Source organism: Neoarius graeffei, chromosome 12, assembly GCF_027579695.1.
Source record: "Neoarius graeffei isolate fNeoGra1 chromosome 12, fNeoGra1.pri, whole genome shotgun sequence".
Taxonomy (NCBI): Eukaryota; Metazoa; Chordata; class Actinopteri; order Siluriformes; family Ariidae; genus Neoarius; species Neoarius graeffei.
In genome coordinates, this window is record NC_083580.1 from 60,736,587 (window position 1) to 60,754,500 (window position 17,914).

Below are 17,914 nucleotides of genomic sequence, written 5' to 3' on the forward strand. Positions count from 1 at the left end.
TTCCCCCACAGTCCAAAGACATGCAGGTTAGGTTAACTGGTGACTCTAAATTGACTGTGAATGGTTGTCTGTGTCTATGTGTCAGCCCTGTGATGACCTGGCGACTTGTCCAGGGTGTACCCCGCCTTTTGCCCGTAGTCAGCTGGGATAGGCTCCAGCTCGCCTGCGACCCTGTAGAACAGGATAAAGCGGCTAGAGATAATGAGATGAGGGCTGTCGAAGTTAATGTGATCATAACACATTAATATAAATTCTTTTTAATGCCACTAATCATTTTTGATGCGCGATTAATGCATCCACATTCTGTGCCCCCTCCCCTGTAGTTTGGGAAATCAGGAAGTGACGTAGTGCGAGTGAGCAAGTGATGTAGCAAGTAGCTGGTTGGCGTAAGTCGTGATAAAGTGCACTCATGGACAGAATCAACTTGTATTGTATTCTGACTGTTTACATAAAATGTGTGCACTCCACAAAAAGTTGAAAAATATCCCTTTAAGGCACATTTAGAACAGATTAAAAAAATGTGCGATTGATTTGCGATTAATCGTGAGTTAACTATGGACAATAATGTGATTAATCGTGATTAAATATTTTAATTGATTGACAGCCCTAATTTAAATACAGATATTGTAACATAAAGATTGATGGCTCGAATTGATGGCCTTGGACTTGGCGACACTTGTGTGTACGCTGAATACAAAAACGCACAGTGTTTGGAATCCATCTTGGATCTGAAATAAAAAGAAAATATTACATTTCAGAGAAGAAAAATGCCTATGATCCAGACTTGTATAGCAAAGAAGGTCATAGAAGTGTTTACATGGTGAAGAAGAGCAATAATAATAATAATATCTGACACTATTCACTGACTCAAAATATTCCATTTTAAAGATTCTTTATCTCATCTCCTCTAGCTGCTTTATCCTGTTCTACAGGGTCGCAGACAAGCTGGAGCCTATCCCAGCTGACTACGGGCGAAAGGCGGGGTACACCCTGGACAAGTCGCCAGGTCATCACAGGGCTGACACATAGACACAGACAACCATTCACACTCACACCTACGCTCAATTTAGAGTCACCAGTTAACCTAACCTGCATGTCTTTGGACTGTGGGGGAAACCGGAGCACCCGGAGGAAACCCACGCGGACACGGGGAGAACATGCAAACTCCTCACGGAAAGGCCCTCGCCGGCCACGGGGCTCGAACCCGGACCTTCTTGCTGTGAGGCGACAGCGCTAACCACTACACCACCGTGCCGCCAGATTCTTTATCTGTTTATCTATAAATTATTTTAATTTTAAGTCTTCCGATGTGCTTGGATGCCTGTTTAATATCAAACATTTTCCCCAATATATTTTACTTTTGGGGCAGCTCGGCGGTGTAGTGGTTAGTGCTGTCGCCTCACAGCAAGAAGGTCCGGGTTCGAGCCCCGTGGCCGGCGAGGGCCTTTCTGTGCGGAGTTTGCATGTTCTCCCCGTGTCCGTGGGTTTCCTTCGGGTGCTCCGGTTTCCCCCACAGTCCAAAGACATGCAGGTTAGGTTAACTGGTGACTCTAAATTGACCGTAGGTGTGAATGGTTGTCTGTGTCAGCCCTGTGATGACCTGGCGACTTGTCCAGGGTGTACCCCACCTTTCACCCATAGTCAGCTGGGATAGGCTCCAGCTTGCCTGCGACCCTGTAGAAGGATAAAGCGGCTACAGATAATGAGATGAGAGATATTTTACTTTTAAAATGACTTTTTTTTTAAATTTAATTTTAGCATTTTAAAATTAAATTTGTTCTGGAAACATTTTTTTATGAAAATGTTTTATTCAACCTGAAATTTATCCACTGACATCATTTGATTAATTAGATTCTAATTTTTTAAAATATATTTATATGAAAATGTATGAAGCAAAGTTAATAAAATCAACGGTGGTGTAGTGGTTAGCGCTGTCACCTCACAGCAAGAAGGTCCTGAGTTCGAGCCCCGGGGCCGGCGAGGGCCTTTCTGTGTGGAGTTTGCATGTTCTCCCCGTGTCCGCGTGGGTTTCTTCCGGGTGCTCCGGTTTCCCCCAAAGACATGCGGGTTAGGTTAACTGGTGACTCTAAATTGACCGTAGGTGTGAATGTGAGTGTGAATGGTTGTCTGTGTCTATGTGTCAGCCCTGTGATGACCTGGCGACTTGTCCAGGGTGTACCCCGCCTTTCGCCCGTAGTCAGCTGGGATAGGCTCCAGCTTGCCTGCGACCCTGTAGAAGGATAAAGCGGCTAGAGATAATGAGATGAGATGAGATATTTATATGAAAATGTATGAAGCAAAGTTAATAAAATCACCGATTCCTTTATCATCTTCATGTGTCAGTTGGGGGCGGCACGGTGGTGTAGTGGTTAGCGCTGTCGCCTCACAGCAAGAAGGTCCTGAGTTCGAGCCCCGGGGCCGGCGAGGGCCTTTCTGTGTGGAGTTTGCATGTTCTCCCCGTGTCCGCGTGGATTTCTTCCGGGTGCTCCGGTTTCCCTCAAAGACATGCAGGTTAGGTTAACTGGTGACTCTAAATTGAGCGTAGGTGTGAATGTGAGTGTGAATGGTTGTCTGTGTCTATGTGTCAGCCCTGTGATGACCTGGCGACTTGTCCAGGGTGTACCCCGCCTTTCGCCCGTAGTCAGCTGGGATAGGCTCCAGCTTGCCTGCGACCCTGTAGAAGGATAAAGCGGCTAGAGATAATGAGATGAGATGTTTCAGTTGGAATAATCATATAACAATTTTTTAAAAAATATCCAATTAGGATTATCAACATCCAATTATGTATAAACTATGAGCCATATGTTTGCCCACCACATTGCTAACTCCTGTAAGGATGACATTAATGTGGCAGTTTGATTTTATTTTCTACTTTTAGAGACTCGAACGCAGATGGATTCGTTCTCGGATCCAGGCTCAATTTAAATAACTCGACTCGTGCGAACAATTCCATGACACGCATTCAAAAAATGTTTATGAAATAAAGACCACCTTTAAATTAATTTAGAGCTTGTGTTTAAGTACAGTGAAACAATTTGTATGCTTTAGGTTTTCATGGAGTCCTCGTGTTGTACCAGGACGTATCGGAGACGAGTTAAAAAGAAAAAAGCTGTCATGTAATGCGTATTTTAATGTTAATAATATAATATGTGAACGGAAAGGACCGTTCCCAATTAGGCACAAAAGAAGCACACAACTCTCCTGACTTCATCACTAATAATATGTAATGGAGAGTTATTATCCCTGAATGTTATTTTAAACAGCTTTGTTTTGTAAATATTGTTAATGATGTTCTTGTAGTCCCTACCCAATTAGTGCACACTGCTGTAAACATAATTAATTTCATTAATGAAAAGAGATGATGAGATTTCTTTAACGAGCATGACTATTATTTATGTAAAGTGAATATTTGTGTTGTAACTGAATATTGTAATTTTATTTTATTATGAAATTAATGGTACATAGTTTTGTTGACCTTTTCATTTAACACCGCTAATTAGGAATTTGAATGATTTCACGATAATTACATTAATAGTCCAAGGATATTGTAAGGGAAATTCCAATAAGAATGATCTAATGGAGATTTGAAGGGGTTTTTTTGTTCTGTTTTTTTTTCATCATGAGGCTTGGCCGAATTTAAAAGATCATATTTAATTAGACTTGATAAAATAAATTAAAAAAAATCTGTTTGGATTAAAGCATCAAGAAGCAGTTTCTTAAGAAACACTTTCTTAAGCGAGTTATTTCTGGTGAAGTGAGGACTGGGATGGCATTTGGCACACAGATGGACGACGACAGTGGCATTAGCACTCCCGCTTTGCCGGCCCGCTGTTCACCAAAAAGGGTGGGCAGTGTTTCTGTATTTTTAATACGTGTATGTTTAACCACCGTTTTGTAGAATTCTCCATTCTGATTGCGGTTGATTCATTTCCTATAACAGCAGCTCTGACTATAATTCAATCCATGGGTTTATGTTAATGCCCTAGATCTAATGCATATCGTTTCTATAGTAACAGCTCGATCAGAGTGGATGCGCCATGTAATCTAATTCTGATAATAAATGGATTCGAGTGTGTTGTTATTTGATACAGAAAAACGTCTAGTCATTTATAAGGTGAAATGTCCTGTAAGTTGGAATAGAATAGATTTTCTGAAATAAGATTTCTTCCAGGTTCTCCAGTTTCCTGTCCAAAAACATGCCTAGAGGTGTGTGGGTGTGTGTGTGTGTGTGGTGCCCTGATGTAGACTAGTGCACTGTCAAAGACAGGAAACACCACCGTAAAGCAGTTATTGAAGATGGATGGATGATTGGAAGGAGGGATGGATGATTGGATGAATAAAGGGATGGATGGATAAATGGATAATAGAGGGTTGGATGGATGGATGGATGGATGGATGGATGGATGGATGGAGGGAGGGTTGGATGATGGAAGGATGGATGGAAGAATGAAATGGAAGGAGTGATGGATAGATGTATAAATGGATGGAAGGAGGGATGGATGGATGGATGGATGCATGGTGGGATGGATGGATGTATGAATGGATGGAGGGAGGGATGGAAGAATGGATGGATGGGTGATTGGATGGAGGGGTAGATGGATGGATGGATGGATGGATGGATGGATGGATGAATGAATGGAGGGATGGAAACACCAAACTCTGAAGCCCATGGAGAACCAAAAGCAGCCCGTTCCACAGGAAAGCCTGGTACCACTGGCGGATGTTGATGTCCCTATACGTCCAGTGCACATCCATCGCAAACAAACCTGCTTCCACCAGTGTGTTCACACACTCCTAAATATGAAATAATAGCTTCATGCCAGTAAAATGGCTCATTTAAAGGTTCAGTTCTGTGTGATGGAGCTCTTTATCCACCAAAACCCTAGCCTGGGAAATCCCATGCTGCTTTGCACAATCGTTCCGATCTGAAAAGACAGCATGGAAACTATGGTCTAAAGGCTCGCCTGAGTTAGGGAGCCAATCAGAGAGTGGGGAGGGGTGGAAAGACGGTGACGCGTACTACTCGACAAACGGAAGCTTGTAGTTTATTTGGGACTGTTTACGGATCACATTTAACATGGCGGCGAGCGATACGAACCAAACTTTCGATCAAGCTTTAGACACTGTTCTGAATAGTTTAGAGCGAAAGTTTGTTTTAAAAAAAGAACAGCGTTTGGCGTTTCAGTCTTTCTTCGCTTCTTCGTCTTCTTCGTCGCTCTAACTACGTCACCGGGTACAACTGCCATGATTGGCCATGGGCTACGTACAGTATACGCCAAATGATAGACATTCGCAACGTCCAATAAACGGCCGTTGACAATCGTAAACCACACCTCCCCTACGAGAAATTCAATAGAGATCTTGCAGTCATGTGACCGGAAAGTACACAGCCGCCATCTTGTCGGTCAACAGCACAGCTGAATACTGCTGCACTCGTGTACAGAATGGATCAATTTCAACCGACGGACTACACGGCTCATTTTTCTAATGAACAGATAACTAGATATATGTCTAAAATAAACGACCTACAGATTAGTGACCCTTATGGCTTTCCGGACGGAGTTTTCACGACCGTGTCAGTGGATGTTGAACTGCCAGAGGTGGAATACCCGGACGTGTATAATTACCTCATCAACTTTCCCTCGCTGTTCAGTGGTGAAGCACTGCGTGCTTATAAATCTCTGGACAGTTATCTTTACAGAAATTCAGGATTTGTCAGCGACTCAGATGTGGCATCTTGTAAACAAGAAAATGATCCTCACTGGATGGGTAAGTCATTTAAGTATTGAGTATAGCACTGACCAGCCGATTATAGAATAGAATACGGTAATTCCAAATCGTCTGTCTTGTTTACCTGGCGTTGGAGAGGTAGAGGCTTAGCAGTGGAGATTTGAGTGGCTGTTTTCTGAGCTTAGTCAACTCTGACTCGCTTTTGCTTCCGCTCCCGGCGCCGCCTCCTTAGCTTTCCTTCCAATAACAATCCACGGAGACCCCGCTGATCTCGCTATCTCGTCCGGAATTTTTTTTTTTTCTCTCGTCCGGAATGTTGTGCATGCGATGGAAATCGCTACAAACCGTCATTTTCTGCTGGAAACCAATGTCCAGTAAGTCCATACGGTTGTAGTGGATATTGAAGTCCGGTACAGACGAACAACACGCAAAAATACACACAAAAAACATAAAAAACGTGCACAGGTAGGGAGAGCTTGCAGCCGTTGTAGTAGAATTGTATATAGTAGGTTTTTCCAGAAGAAAAAGTAGAAGTAGAAGGCGGAAATATGGCGTTTGACCGACAAGATGGCGTCTGTCACAATCTGGATCGGCTGTGACGTCACATGCAAGTGCTCCATTGGCGGATTCCAGACCATATTTCACTTGTGATATGGTCTGGTGTTAACCAGACTACCAAAACCCAGTTCCACTCCAGGCTTTTTCCCTCAGCCACACTTTAATATCAGCAACACAGGGCCAAAGCCCAGGAATAGCAATGGATATCATAGATATATACACACACACACACACACACACGTACATACACGGCCATGTTTGTGTGCCAATGTGTGTGTGTGTGTGTGTGTGTGTGTCTTTTACTTCTCTCATCTGCCATCATTCACATTCTGATCTGACAGCATTCCTCTTTTCTCTCCGACTGCCAGGAAGGGACGTGATACTGGTTATAGAGGAGGACACTAGTCCGCTTTGACCTTCTCAGCACAGCGGTTTGCTGTGACATCAGCACACCGGGCAGAACAGACACATGGATGTGTACACACCGAGACACACATTCTTGCTGGGGGTTTTTCCTCCAGCGTGATGTATGAGGCAGCGCGTGTGGCGGTAGACTCGCAGTGATATAAATGGCGTGTCGGGCCGGCTCTGAGTGCAGCAGCCTGCTCTGACAGCTTTAATCTAGGCTAAAATGATCAGTGTTCTGTGCTACTGCTTTTGAATGCCGGTAATTAAATAGAAAGATAATGTCACAGATCTGTTTGAACAAGTTATGCAAATATGAAGCGTGCGCTTCTTCTGAGTTTCCGCAATGCCTTGTTGGTTGTCGGCGCACGAGCTGCAAGCTAATTTCACAGCGGCTCTCTTTCTGACGGCCTTCGCCGAAGCAATAAGACTAATGAAGGCTTTGTTTGAATTGGAATTAATCACCAGTTCGTCTATTTCAGAGGCGGTGACACAAACAATTATCTTAATTAAGCCAAGCTGCGTGCCAATAATCAATAATAATCTCAAGGCTAATCAAGTTTAATCCTTTCTTTTATTCGCCATGATCCGTGCACAAGATTTACTTCACATGTCGTATATTAAAGGCAATTTCCGAAGACTACGCGTCTCAGCGCCAGCACGGTGTGTGTTACGCTTACTGATGAGAACGCACGCTCATATCCACGACTGTACCCACTACCTGAGAAACAGAGCACACGCCAGAGGGACATTAGAGTCTGGCGATGGTGGGTACACTGGTGCTTCTTGTCTCCGCTGATATCATATCAAGACCTGATGTTTTCCTGATGCTGCAGGTGTAACACGTGTTGTGCAGGGTATGAATAGTTAACCTGCGTCACTCTGAAGTTCTGCCACCCATTTTTGGAAGGCATATGGAGTCTCCAAAGTGTTTGCATGTGTTTATCACTTTTCAGCAGAGCCAAGTGACATCTCGCTCCAAACGCTGCAGTTATAAATGGAACCGTGTCGAGTTTCAGTAACGCATCACACCAAGCCGTCCTTGGAGAGTTTCCTTTAACACCACACCCCCAAATGTTTCATTCCTTACATAAGTCTGTCATTTGATTATTTATTAAACTAATGGATTGTCAGTTAGTCAGCAATTCGACTCGTACCCCAAATGCACTCTATCAGTCCACACATCGGTGGTGTCTGATGTTTTCTCATGCAGTTTGTAATTGAGGCCAAGAAGTCATGGAACTCCGTCCCACCCACAATCGTTACTGTAAATATCTGCATGGAGCCGGTGACGGGACGCAGGGATGGGATTTACTGTCAGCTTTAAACATGAATAAAACCTCACCATGGAGTAACGCTGGAATGTTAAGCTCCTGTCATCCAGGAAAAGTGTGATCCTTTCCTTTCTTCTTCAATCCCTCTGTCACTTCCTTCATTCCTTCCCTCCCTCCTACCTCCCTTCATTCTTCCCCATCACTCCTTTCCTCCTCCTTTCATCCCTCTCTTTCTTGTCCCTTACTCCGCCATTCCTGCCTTCCTTTTGTCCTCTCATATCACTCCCTTCTTTCTTTCATCTCCCTCTTCCTTCCTTCCTTCCTTCCTTCCTGTCCCATCTTTCCCTTCCTCAGTTCCTTCCTTCTCTGCTCTTTTCTTTTATCTCATCTTCCTTCCTTCCCTTCTTTCTTCTCTTCTTCCCTTTCTCCTTTGCTCACTTCCTTCCTTTCTTCTTCTCTTATCTTCCTTTCCTTCCCTGCTTCCTTCTTTCTCTTCTTTTTTCTCTTCTCTACTCTTCCTTCCTTCCTCTCCCATCTCTCCCTTCTTTCCTTCCTTCTCCCTCCCTTCTTTCTCTTCTCGTTTCTTTTCTCTACTCGTCCTTCTTTCCTTTCCTTCCTCCTTCTCTTCCTCCCCTTCTCTCTCCTTTGCTCACTATCTTCCTCCCTCCATTCCTTCCCTCTTCTTTTACCTCTCCTTCCTTCCTTCCTTCCTTCCTTCCTTTCTTCTTTTTTCTCATCTGTACTCTTCCTTCCTTTCCTCCTTCCTTCCTTTCCCATGTCTCCCTCCCTTCTTTCCTTCTTCTTTTTTCTTTTCTCTACTCTTCCCTCCTTCTCTTTACCCTTCCTTCCTTCCTTCCTTCCTTCCTTCCTTCCTTCATTTCTTCCTTCTTCTCTTCCTCCCTTTCTCTCTCTTTTGCTTGTGTCCTTCCTTCCTCCCTTCCTTCCCTCTTCTTATCTTCACTTCCTTCCCCCTTCCTTCCTCTGTCATCTCACCCTTCCTCCTTTCCTCCCTCACTTCCTTCCCCCTCTCTTTCCTTCTCTCCTCTTCTCTTCCCTTCCTTCCTTCATTCCAATCATTAATTTTCCCCCACCTTAATGCTCTCTGGCTATTTTTTCACAATAAACTTGAGGTCAGATGAACAGTAGCTGGAACACATGACCAGCGTCCGTGATGCGATCTCAGTGGGCACGTGATATACTTCAGTTCTGCGATGCTTAAAGTTTACTGTACACTACGTCTTCTGTCACTTGGTGCTCAGAAGCAAACCATCATCGAGTGGCCTCCGTTTAACACCATCACCATGACAACCGCATTGACCCACTGCGTGTTAACCTTCATCTGTAACCTCGCTGATAAACATGAGCCGCATTTGCATTTCCAATGTACCACCTCTTCCTCATAGCTCTGTTTCACTTTAACAAGTCTTAAGGATCTCTCTCTCTCTCTCTCACACACACACACACACACACTCTCTCTCTCTCTCTCGAGGTTCATTTGTTTGCTCTGTTTTCACTTTCCACTCCTGGCAGCCTGATTGAAATCAGTTTTGTTAAACTGTCTCTCCTTATCGGGTGCCATCAGAGGATCCGATTGCCTTCTTCTCATCTACTTAAACTGACAGGGCTCTTTAGCGGAGCCTGCCATCTGAAGCATGCAAATCATGCCACCTTTTTGCCCCATCACGCCCCCTCCCACTTTTTTTTTTTTGGGTTGCATAATTATTTAACTCTGTCTCTTGCCCGTTCATGTTTTCTCATTAGTACTGGGGAGGGAGTGAAGCTAAATATAGCATTCGCTGTGTCTGTTTATTTGCAATTTAAACTGAGGGATGTCTTTTGCTGGTCTGCAACGGCAATGTCCAAAATTAGACTCGTGCTGAGACCTTGTTAGGTTACTCATTCATTAGATTATTAATTCATGATTTTCCCCTTCGCCCACATGGAGTTGATAAGCCAAGACGTACGGTAGGTATATGGTATTGTTTATCAGTTTTGTACCAGTTTCACTTTTTTGCAAGCTGCATGTCATGTTCCCTCATACAGATTCTTCAACTGGCTCAGTAACACCATCTGTACACAAAATAACAAAATAAGTAAGGAATAAAAAATAAAACACTTGGGAGTGTTCTGCTAAAAGACAAAACTCAACAACAGGGTAATGTGATAAAACTTGACACGTATACCCCTTTTCAATCAACAGGGAACAGGTTACGTTCTTGTTTGCACACCAAATTTTGAACCATTCGGAGCATTTTGACCAAAAATAAATTGATTTGGAGCCTGAAAAGTCAGTTCCTAGCTGGAAACAAAATATAGGTAGAAATAAGTGGAAAAATATTTCCAGTGTGAACCATGATGACATCAGTGGGCGTGTCAGTAGTTTGGAGAGGAAGCAGAGTGTAGTAATGGAGAACGCAATGGAAAAGGATACATCTACTGGAAAAATGGACTGAAAACAAATATCTGCAATAACAGAATTAAAGCTCGCAGATAAGCAATCTTGCGACAATTGTTTACTCCCGTTGCGCATTGTGCAACGCCCTCAGTTCATGACGCATCCTTTATTACAACGGTTCCGCTCAAAAGTGTTGAAAACGTGGGTTGGTTCGCTAGCTGGCACCAATGTTCAAAGAATCCTGAATGGAACCGGTTCAAGAACCCATTCCCTGTTGGTTGAAAAGGGGTATAATCATTTGTTCATTTTTATTATCCCCCGCTGGCCAAAAGGCCCGAAGGGGGATTATGTCGTGGCGATGTCTGTCCGTCCGTCCGTCTGCCTGTCCATCCCGGGAAGGATACTCACCTTCTGAAATCAAGTTCTCTCACAGTTTTTCGAGGAATTTCATGAAACTTGACAGGATTCTTTATTAAATATCAGGAATATGCATATTGCAATTTCGTTCAATTCAGTCATATTTTACCAGAGTTATGGCATAGTTGCCAGCGGGGGATATTGTGCTCTCAGAGCACTCTTGTTCTAGATATTAGACTCCACAGCATGCATTTTAATAATAATAATAATAATAATAATAATAAAATGTTCTTTGAGATGCATTACACCAAGTCTCAATGCATTTGCAAAATAAAACAAAATAAAATAATTGTAAAGTTAACTAAAAGTTCAGGGGTGGATCCAGGAAAATGGGACAGGGGTTCAGCCCAGTAAGGCCAGGGGGCTGGGGGCTGCCAGAGGCCCCTGGAAGCTTTGCAGTTTTTAAATGCCCGGAGATGCATTTTGAGCTGTCAGAGACATGTAAATGAAATTGTTTAAAGAAAATTACCATATCAAAAATATCTTTAAAAGAAGGAACTTTTTCAAAACCATTTTATTAGTCACTGAAAATGATATTGTCAGAGTTGCAGGTAAATGTGTAGAACATAATTACAACTGATATGTGTTAATATTGATAAAAGTTGCATTGTCATATAATGCATTACCACATGACACATGGGCGGCACGGTGGTGTAGTGGTTAGCGCTGTCGCCTCACAGCAAGAAGGTCCGGGTTCGAGCCCCGTGGCCGGCGAGGGCCTTTCTGTGCGGAGTTTGCACGTTCTCCCCGTGTCCGCGTGGGTTTCCTCCGGGTGCTCCGGTTTCCCCCACAGTCCAAAGACATGCAGGTTAGGTTAACTGGTGACTCTAAATTGACTGTAGGTGTGAATGTGAGTGTGAATGGTTGTCTGTGTCTATGTGTCAGCCCTGTGATGACCTGGCGACTTGTCCAGGGTGTACCCCGCCTTTCGCCCGTAGTCAGCTGGGATAGGCTCCAGCTTGCCTGCGACCCTGTAGAAGGATAAAGCGGCTAGAGATAATGAGATGAGATGAGACATGACACACTACAGTGTAGTGCACTGACCACACAACACCTTCTATCAATAAATTATTACTATTTCAGCAACTGCAATCTGAGCTCCTGCTCAGGACATTCAATGTACATATAAGGCAGTGAATATACCCAGGCAAACTGAGGGAATGTCAGTGGCCACTTAAGACAGAGCTTAATACTGAGATAACTATAAACAAAGACTGCAAGAGTTGCCTGTCTATAATACAAAGTCAGGAACTGCAGTCTGAGCTCCTGAGTCTAATACCCCTTTTCCACCAAATCAGTTCCAGGGCTGGTTTGGGGCCAGTGCTGGTGCTGGTTCACAACTCGTTCAACTTGCGAGCCAGCTGAGAACCAGTTTGCTTTTCCATAGCTCACGGTGCTAAGGGAAGCCACGTCATTACGTCGCTGTATACGTCAGTTACGTCGCTACGTTTGCATAAACCTTGGCGCGAATATCGAAACAAAAACAACACGGAAGAAGCAGCAGCAGCAACAATAATAATAATGGATGACTTTGCGTTTGTACAGCTGCTGCTTCTCGTCGCTTAAAAATGGCAATCTTTCGCAGTCTTGTTATTGTCGTTGGTCTTAACAACTCCGCCCCCCCCTGCTGACGTAAGTGGTTCTTTCCTCTGGCCCAGCAGAGAGTTGGTGCTAGCCTGGAACCGGTTTTTCTGGCTCCAGAGCTAGTTCTTTGTCAGTGGAAACAGAAAACCCGGTTCCAAACTAAGCACTGGCCCCGAACGAGCCCTGGAACTGCTTTGGTGGAAAAGGGGCATAATAGACTGAGATAACGATACAATGATTGTGTGAGTTGGACCTATCCAGCCGCTGTCGTAAAAACCAAAGTGAGGCTCATCCCCAAAATGGCACGTGTCCCATGTACATACACAAGGTATAGTGAGTACAGGGATGCCCTATTAATGAATACAAGCAGTATGCCTCCTGCAGCATCTTATTATTTTGGCTTGTGAGCATGCGTGTTAACAATACCATAAACATAAAAGAATGGCGCACACCCTTTACATGTAGTCTACAGTGCAGTCCGGGAATACAGTATGTTATTATGTCAATGCACGAAGTTTCCGCGCCCTGTTAAAATCCAACAGGACTCACTCAGCTTGCTTTTCACTGCATTCGTATCACGAGCAAAAAAAAAAAAACTAAGCAAGGACCTACTATTAAATATAAATTTATACCATAAACTCCTCAGCTCAATCCCACATAATGATTTATTTTGTTTATTTTTAAAAAACCTTATTAATTAAATAAAAAACAGCAGGCATATCTCGGTATCTGCAATACTACCGGTAAAACTATTTTTTCTGGATGGGGGGGCACCAGGTGCACACCCCCTTAAATCCGTGCCAGAAGTTGTATGAGTTATAATCCGTAGGCTTTGCGAAAGAGAAAAGTCTTTAGTCGAGATTTAAATGCTTCAGGTGCAGTGGCTTGTTTAAGATAAGATGGAAGGCTGTTCCATAGCTTTGGAGCAGCGGCACTAAATGCTTGGTTACCATACATGGAAAGTCTAGTTTTGGGAATTCAAGGGCAAATACAGCCCCAATTACATACCGTATAACGGCGCCCAAATTACGGGCTTGTCAAAAGGCCCAAAATAGAACATACGAAAATCGCCCAAATTAGAAGAAAAAATCCTGTTTCATAAGGGTGGAGAACCCAAAATATTTTTAAATTATTGTTAAATGTCATTTTTTGGCATATATATTTCAATTTGTTGTTCAGTCACTTCATAACATGAAGTGAACATGAAATGCGTCTAGCAATTACCGTAAACCGTGTCTGAGTCTCTGACGTCTGAATGTCATAAAATATACTTCCTTTGTTTATGTTGTGAAATTCTCAATGATTCATGATAACAAGTGGCTGTCGGTTTGTGATAATTCCAGGGCTTTGAACCGGTTCAAGGAACGAAAACGAAAACCGGGAACTTTTTCTATTTCACATGGAACAGAAACGAAACCAGAAACTTTATTATTTTTTATGTTCCGGAACAAAAACGCTTATTAAAAATAATGGTAACTAGTTAATACCGGTTTTTATTTCGTTCCTCAAAGTTTCCGTAGCCTACAAATAAAAAAAAGTCATTCTTCTCCTGCGCAAGTTCCTATGACCCGCTGGGGTTCACTTCCTGTGTGACGTTCGCTGACTGAATGGAGAGAGCGGGAGGGTGGACTACTATCACGTCTCCACATCTTAAATAAGAGGTAAATATTGCAGTCTATCGTTATTCAAAAACGTCAATTTCAAACACGATATCAATATATTTGTCCACGTTAATGAGAGGCTCGCGAACATTAAATGATGTTAACCTCTGTTAGCCTATCAATGCATAGGGCCTGACTAGCCTTTGGTAACACACTAAACAAATTATCTTTCATTTTTGGCACTTTTTCTGTTTGTGTAGATGGGAAGACATACTGAGAATCCAAATCGCCAACATTTGAAATAATAGTTTTGAATTATTTCTTGTCTTATTTAATGAAGGTTGTAATAGAATTAGCCTACATTTGGCTTAAGCTGGATGAGACAGAGACATAATTTTATAGCCATTTGTTAAACAGCTGACAGGGAATGTAATTAACCGTTCCGGGAACGAATTTTTTTTGTTTTAACCGGTTCGGGAACGTCTATTTAATGGTGGAACCCAAAACCGGAAACGTTAAAATTCCGTTTCTGTTCGGAACGAACCAACAGGAAAAAAATTCTGGTTCAAAGCTCTGGATAATTCGAAGAGTAATAACTTTAATTGTGTTGTTGAATGACTGTTATACTAATTATACTACTGGACCTATTATTAATATATGTGAAGACATACTGCAAACTATTTTATGTGGTTATATTATATATTGATATCTTGTTTTATTTTAATTGATATATTGTTGAATTGACATATTCTAGCTTTTTCGATATGTATCAATAGCTTAATTTAGACAGATACATATATGTCATATTTTTGATATTTTGATTGTTCTAGATCATTATTGCTTCACTGTTTGAGATTTTAAAGTTCTCTACTGCCCATACTCTTGTGCAAATAGATTGATATTACATATTGTTTCCCATTTTTCATGCATATAAAAAATTCATGAACTATTTTTATCTTTTTTATTTATTCGGAATGTTGGAGAAAACTTTTGACTTTTTAGATACAGCACTACTTTATACTTGCACATGATTATGTAATTTCTATTATTTTTATTGCTCGATATATTTATAATTGGTTAAAAAAATTACTCAAAATGATACGTCAAAAATTTTCGGCACGCTACGCGCGAAAATAGTAAAAAAAAAATTTTTGGCTCGCTACGCTCGCCATGGTGCCCAAATTAAAAACCTGTCTTTGCCCCTGGAATTATTAAATTGTTACTAGACGCAGACTGTAGAGCATGTGCTGGCTTGTATTCATGTAGAAGATCCATGATGTAATCAGGAGCAATGCTATTTATAGCTTTGTATGTTGTTAACAAGATTTTATATAAAATCCTTTCTTCTACTGGCAGCTAGTGAAGCTGTCTTAAGACTGGTGTAATATGTTGGGATTTCATGGTTCTTGAGATGATTTGGGCTGCTGTATTCTGTAGATGCTCTAGTTTCTTGATCTCTGTTGTCGGGAGGCCATAGGGAATGGCACTGCAGTAGTCGGCCTTCGATGAAATTAATGCATGGACTAAATGTTCACGTTCATGATCAGAAAGGTATTTTCTGATTCTCCCAGTGGTCGTTAGGGACTGGTACACTGACTGACATACTATATTGACATGAGTCTTAAATGTTAGATGACGGTTAGGTATGATACCAAGGTCTCTAACCCCCAAGTGGGTTTGATCTTTAGATTGCCTATCATCAGAAATTCTACATTGGTGGGCAAATTAGAAAACCGGGAGGTAAAATGAATAACCTCAATCTTCGACGGATTACAAACCAACATGTTTTGCTTCATCCATTCCATGTTTTGCTTTAGATACTTTAGAAACAGCTCAGGATGCTGTGAGGCAAGTGTCTGATTTAAACTAGTTGATATAAGCTTCTCTGGAGCTCAAGTACAATACTAAAACAGGAAACCCAAGCCATCAAACCTGTCTTGGTTGATGGATTATATTTTGCGTCAAGTGAGGAAGTTGTGTACATTTCATTTTTTTGATGAACTGTTCCTTTAAAGGGCACCGGGTCGAGGACATGCTCTATATGTCCTCGGATAAAATAAAGCCCATGGGTTGTGCCCGAGCAGCGTCCTCTGACCACCAGTGAGATGAGATCGTGAGCTGCGATTCAGCGTAGGCGTGTGTATCACAGACATAGAGCGGCTTATGAAACACCACACAAGGAGACGAAGAAAACAAAAACCCACTTTCACACTCCGTTGAGTATTCACACTCGCCCCAGGTGCATTTTGTCAGTCACTCCTCATCATGGACTCCTGTAAGTGTTAGATTGTAGGGTTTTGGACGCGCTTGGGTTTTTATCTCTGTGTGAAGGAAATGGCTCAAACACAAAGCCGTCTCTATTTCTCACTCTCTTTTTTCTCACTTTCTTTCTTGGTCCACAGTCCAAAGCCAGAACCTGGTGACAGACAACATCTCGGTGGTGGAGGGGGAAACGGCCACAATCAGCTGCCGAGTCAAAAATAATGACGACTCTGTCATCCAGCTCCTGAACCCCAACAGACAGACCATCTACTTCAGAGATGTCAGACGTAAGTAGGGATGCTCTCTCAGTTGGACCAAAACACACACACACACACCCTAGTCCTCCATGTCTCTCTGAGAGACGGGCTTCATTTCTAGGAAAGGGGCCCTGAAAGCATCAGACTTATTCAGTATGTTTTTTGAGGGCAGCTAATAGAGCGTCGCAGCTGTGTGCCAAGGGCATGTTGTTCTCCATGGCCTGCCTTGATCTGCTGTGATCTGGCTCACAACTCTCCAGCACTCAGCCCAGCTGCACTTGTTTCATCAGAGCTGAGGCTGCCACGCCGTCTCTTTTTCCTCGGAGGCAAAATTACCCCACATGAGCCTCAGCGATGGGTTCTTTCAGAGATTTGGAATAAGAGGCATATTAAAGTAGCACAAAATCCATTCAAGTTCAGTCAGGCTCAATCAGGCATTCAGTCTGCAGTGTTTTTTTTTTTTTTTTGAGGATAACACTTACTTCTCTCTCTCCTCATCCTCACATGGATGAATGCTTCCAGTCTGCACTCTTATAAGTGCAGCTTCCATTTTTTCCTTTCTTCTTCTTTTTGAAGAGATTTCTTTTTTTAAACGCTCGTCTCAGTAACAATCCCTCCATTCGTGGAGGTGGTGCCAGACTGAGTCATTGTACCCACGTTCCAGCTCGGTCTGTGCGAGAAGAGAAGAAAAAGAAGGAGAGGCTAATAATCACACCCTCAATCGGTAAATTCTTCATGTGGATCGTACGTCTGTTCGGCTGTCAGTTCGTCTCCGGGTTTCGAATCATTAGAGGAGCTCGGAATCCATGCCATGTAGCGCCGAGAAGGCCGTCATTATTGCTCGACGCCTTAATAAAAGTTTGATGGGCTCCTCTCCAAATCGCCGTGACCGGTAATCAAAATTGATTGCTGCCATTTCAGAGGAACGACATGTCTCCCCAAGGCCTGGCGGATTAAACCTCAGAAAACAATACAAATTAGATGCGGAAGAAGAGCAGACTGAAGAAAATCAGAGCGGGGGAGAAAGGGGGAGGGAGCGAGAAAGGGGGCGAGAAAATGAGAGAAAGAGGGAAGGGGTCAAGGGAGAGTGGGAACAGAGGGCAAGGGAGTGTGAGAGGAAAGGGGTGGGAGAATAACGGAGAAATGGGAGAGTGAAAGGGAAGGGGTCAAAGGAGAGTGGGAAAACGGCATAAGGGAGTGTGAGAAAGAAGGGGTCGAGAGAGAGTGAAGAGATGGCAGTATGAGACAGGATGAATGAGTATGAGAGAGAAGGGATACCGTAAAAGAAAGAAGGGGTGAGACGGAAGAGATGAGAGACAGTGAGAGAGACGAGGTGACAGACATCAAGAGAGAATGAAGTGAGAGAAAAGGTGGTGAGAGACAGCGAGCAAAAAAAGAGGTGTGAGGGAGAGAGAGAGAAGCAGGTGAGAG

The 17,914-nt window shown here is 42.9% G+C and overlaps 1 protein-coding gene across 4 annotated transcripts in view; it reads left to right on the forward strand.

The window, feature by feature from the left end:
- Window positions 1-17,914, forward strand: part of cadm1a (cell adhesion molecule 1a) — a 748,250-nt gene that overhangs the window by 570,166 nt on the left and 160,170 nt on the right. For all 4 annotated transcript variants that reach the window (XM_060936142.1, XM_060936144.1, XM_060936146.1 and 1 more), the window contains one exon: window positions 16,367-16,513. In XM_060936142.1, the coding sequence (XP_060792125.1) occupies window positions 16,367-16,513 (147 nt within the window). The remainder of the gene's footprint in view (window positions 1-16,366; window positions 16,514-17,914) is intronic.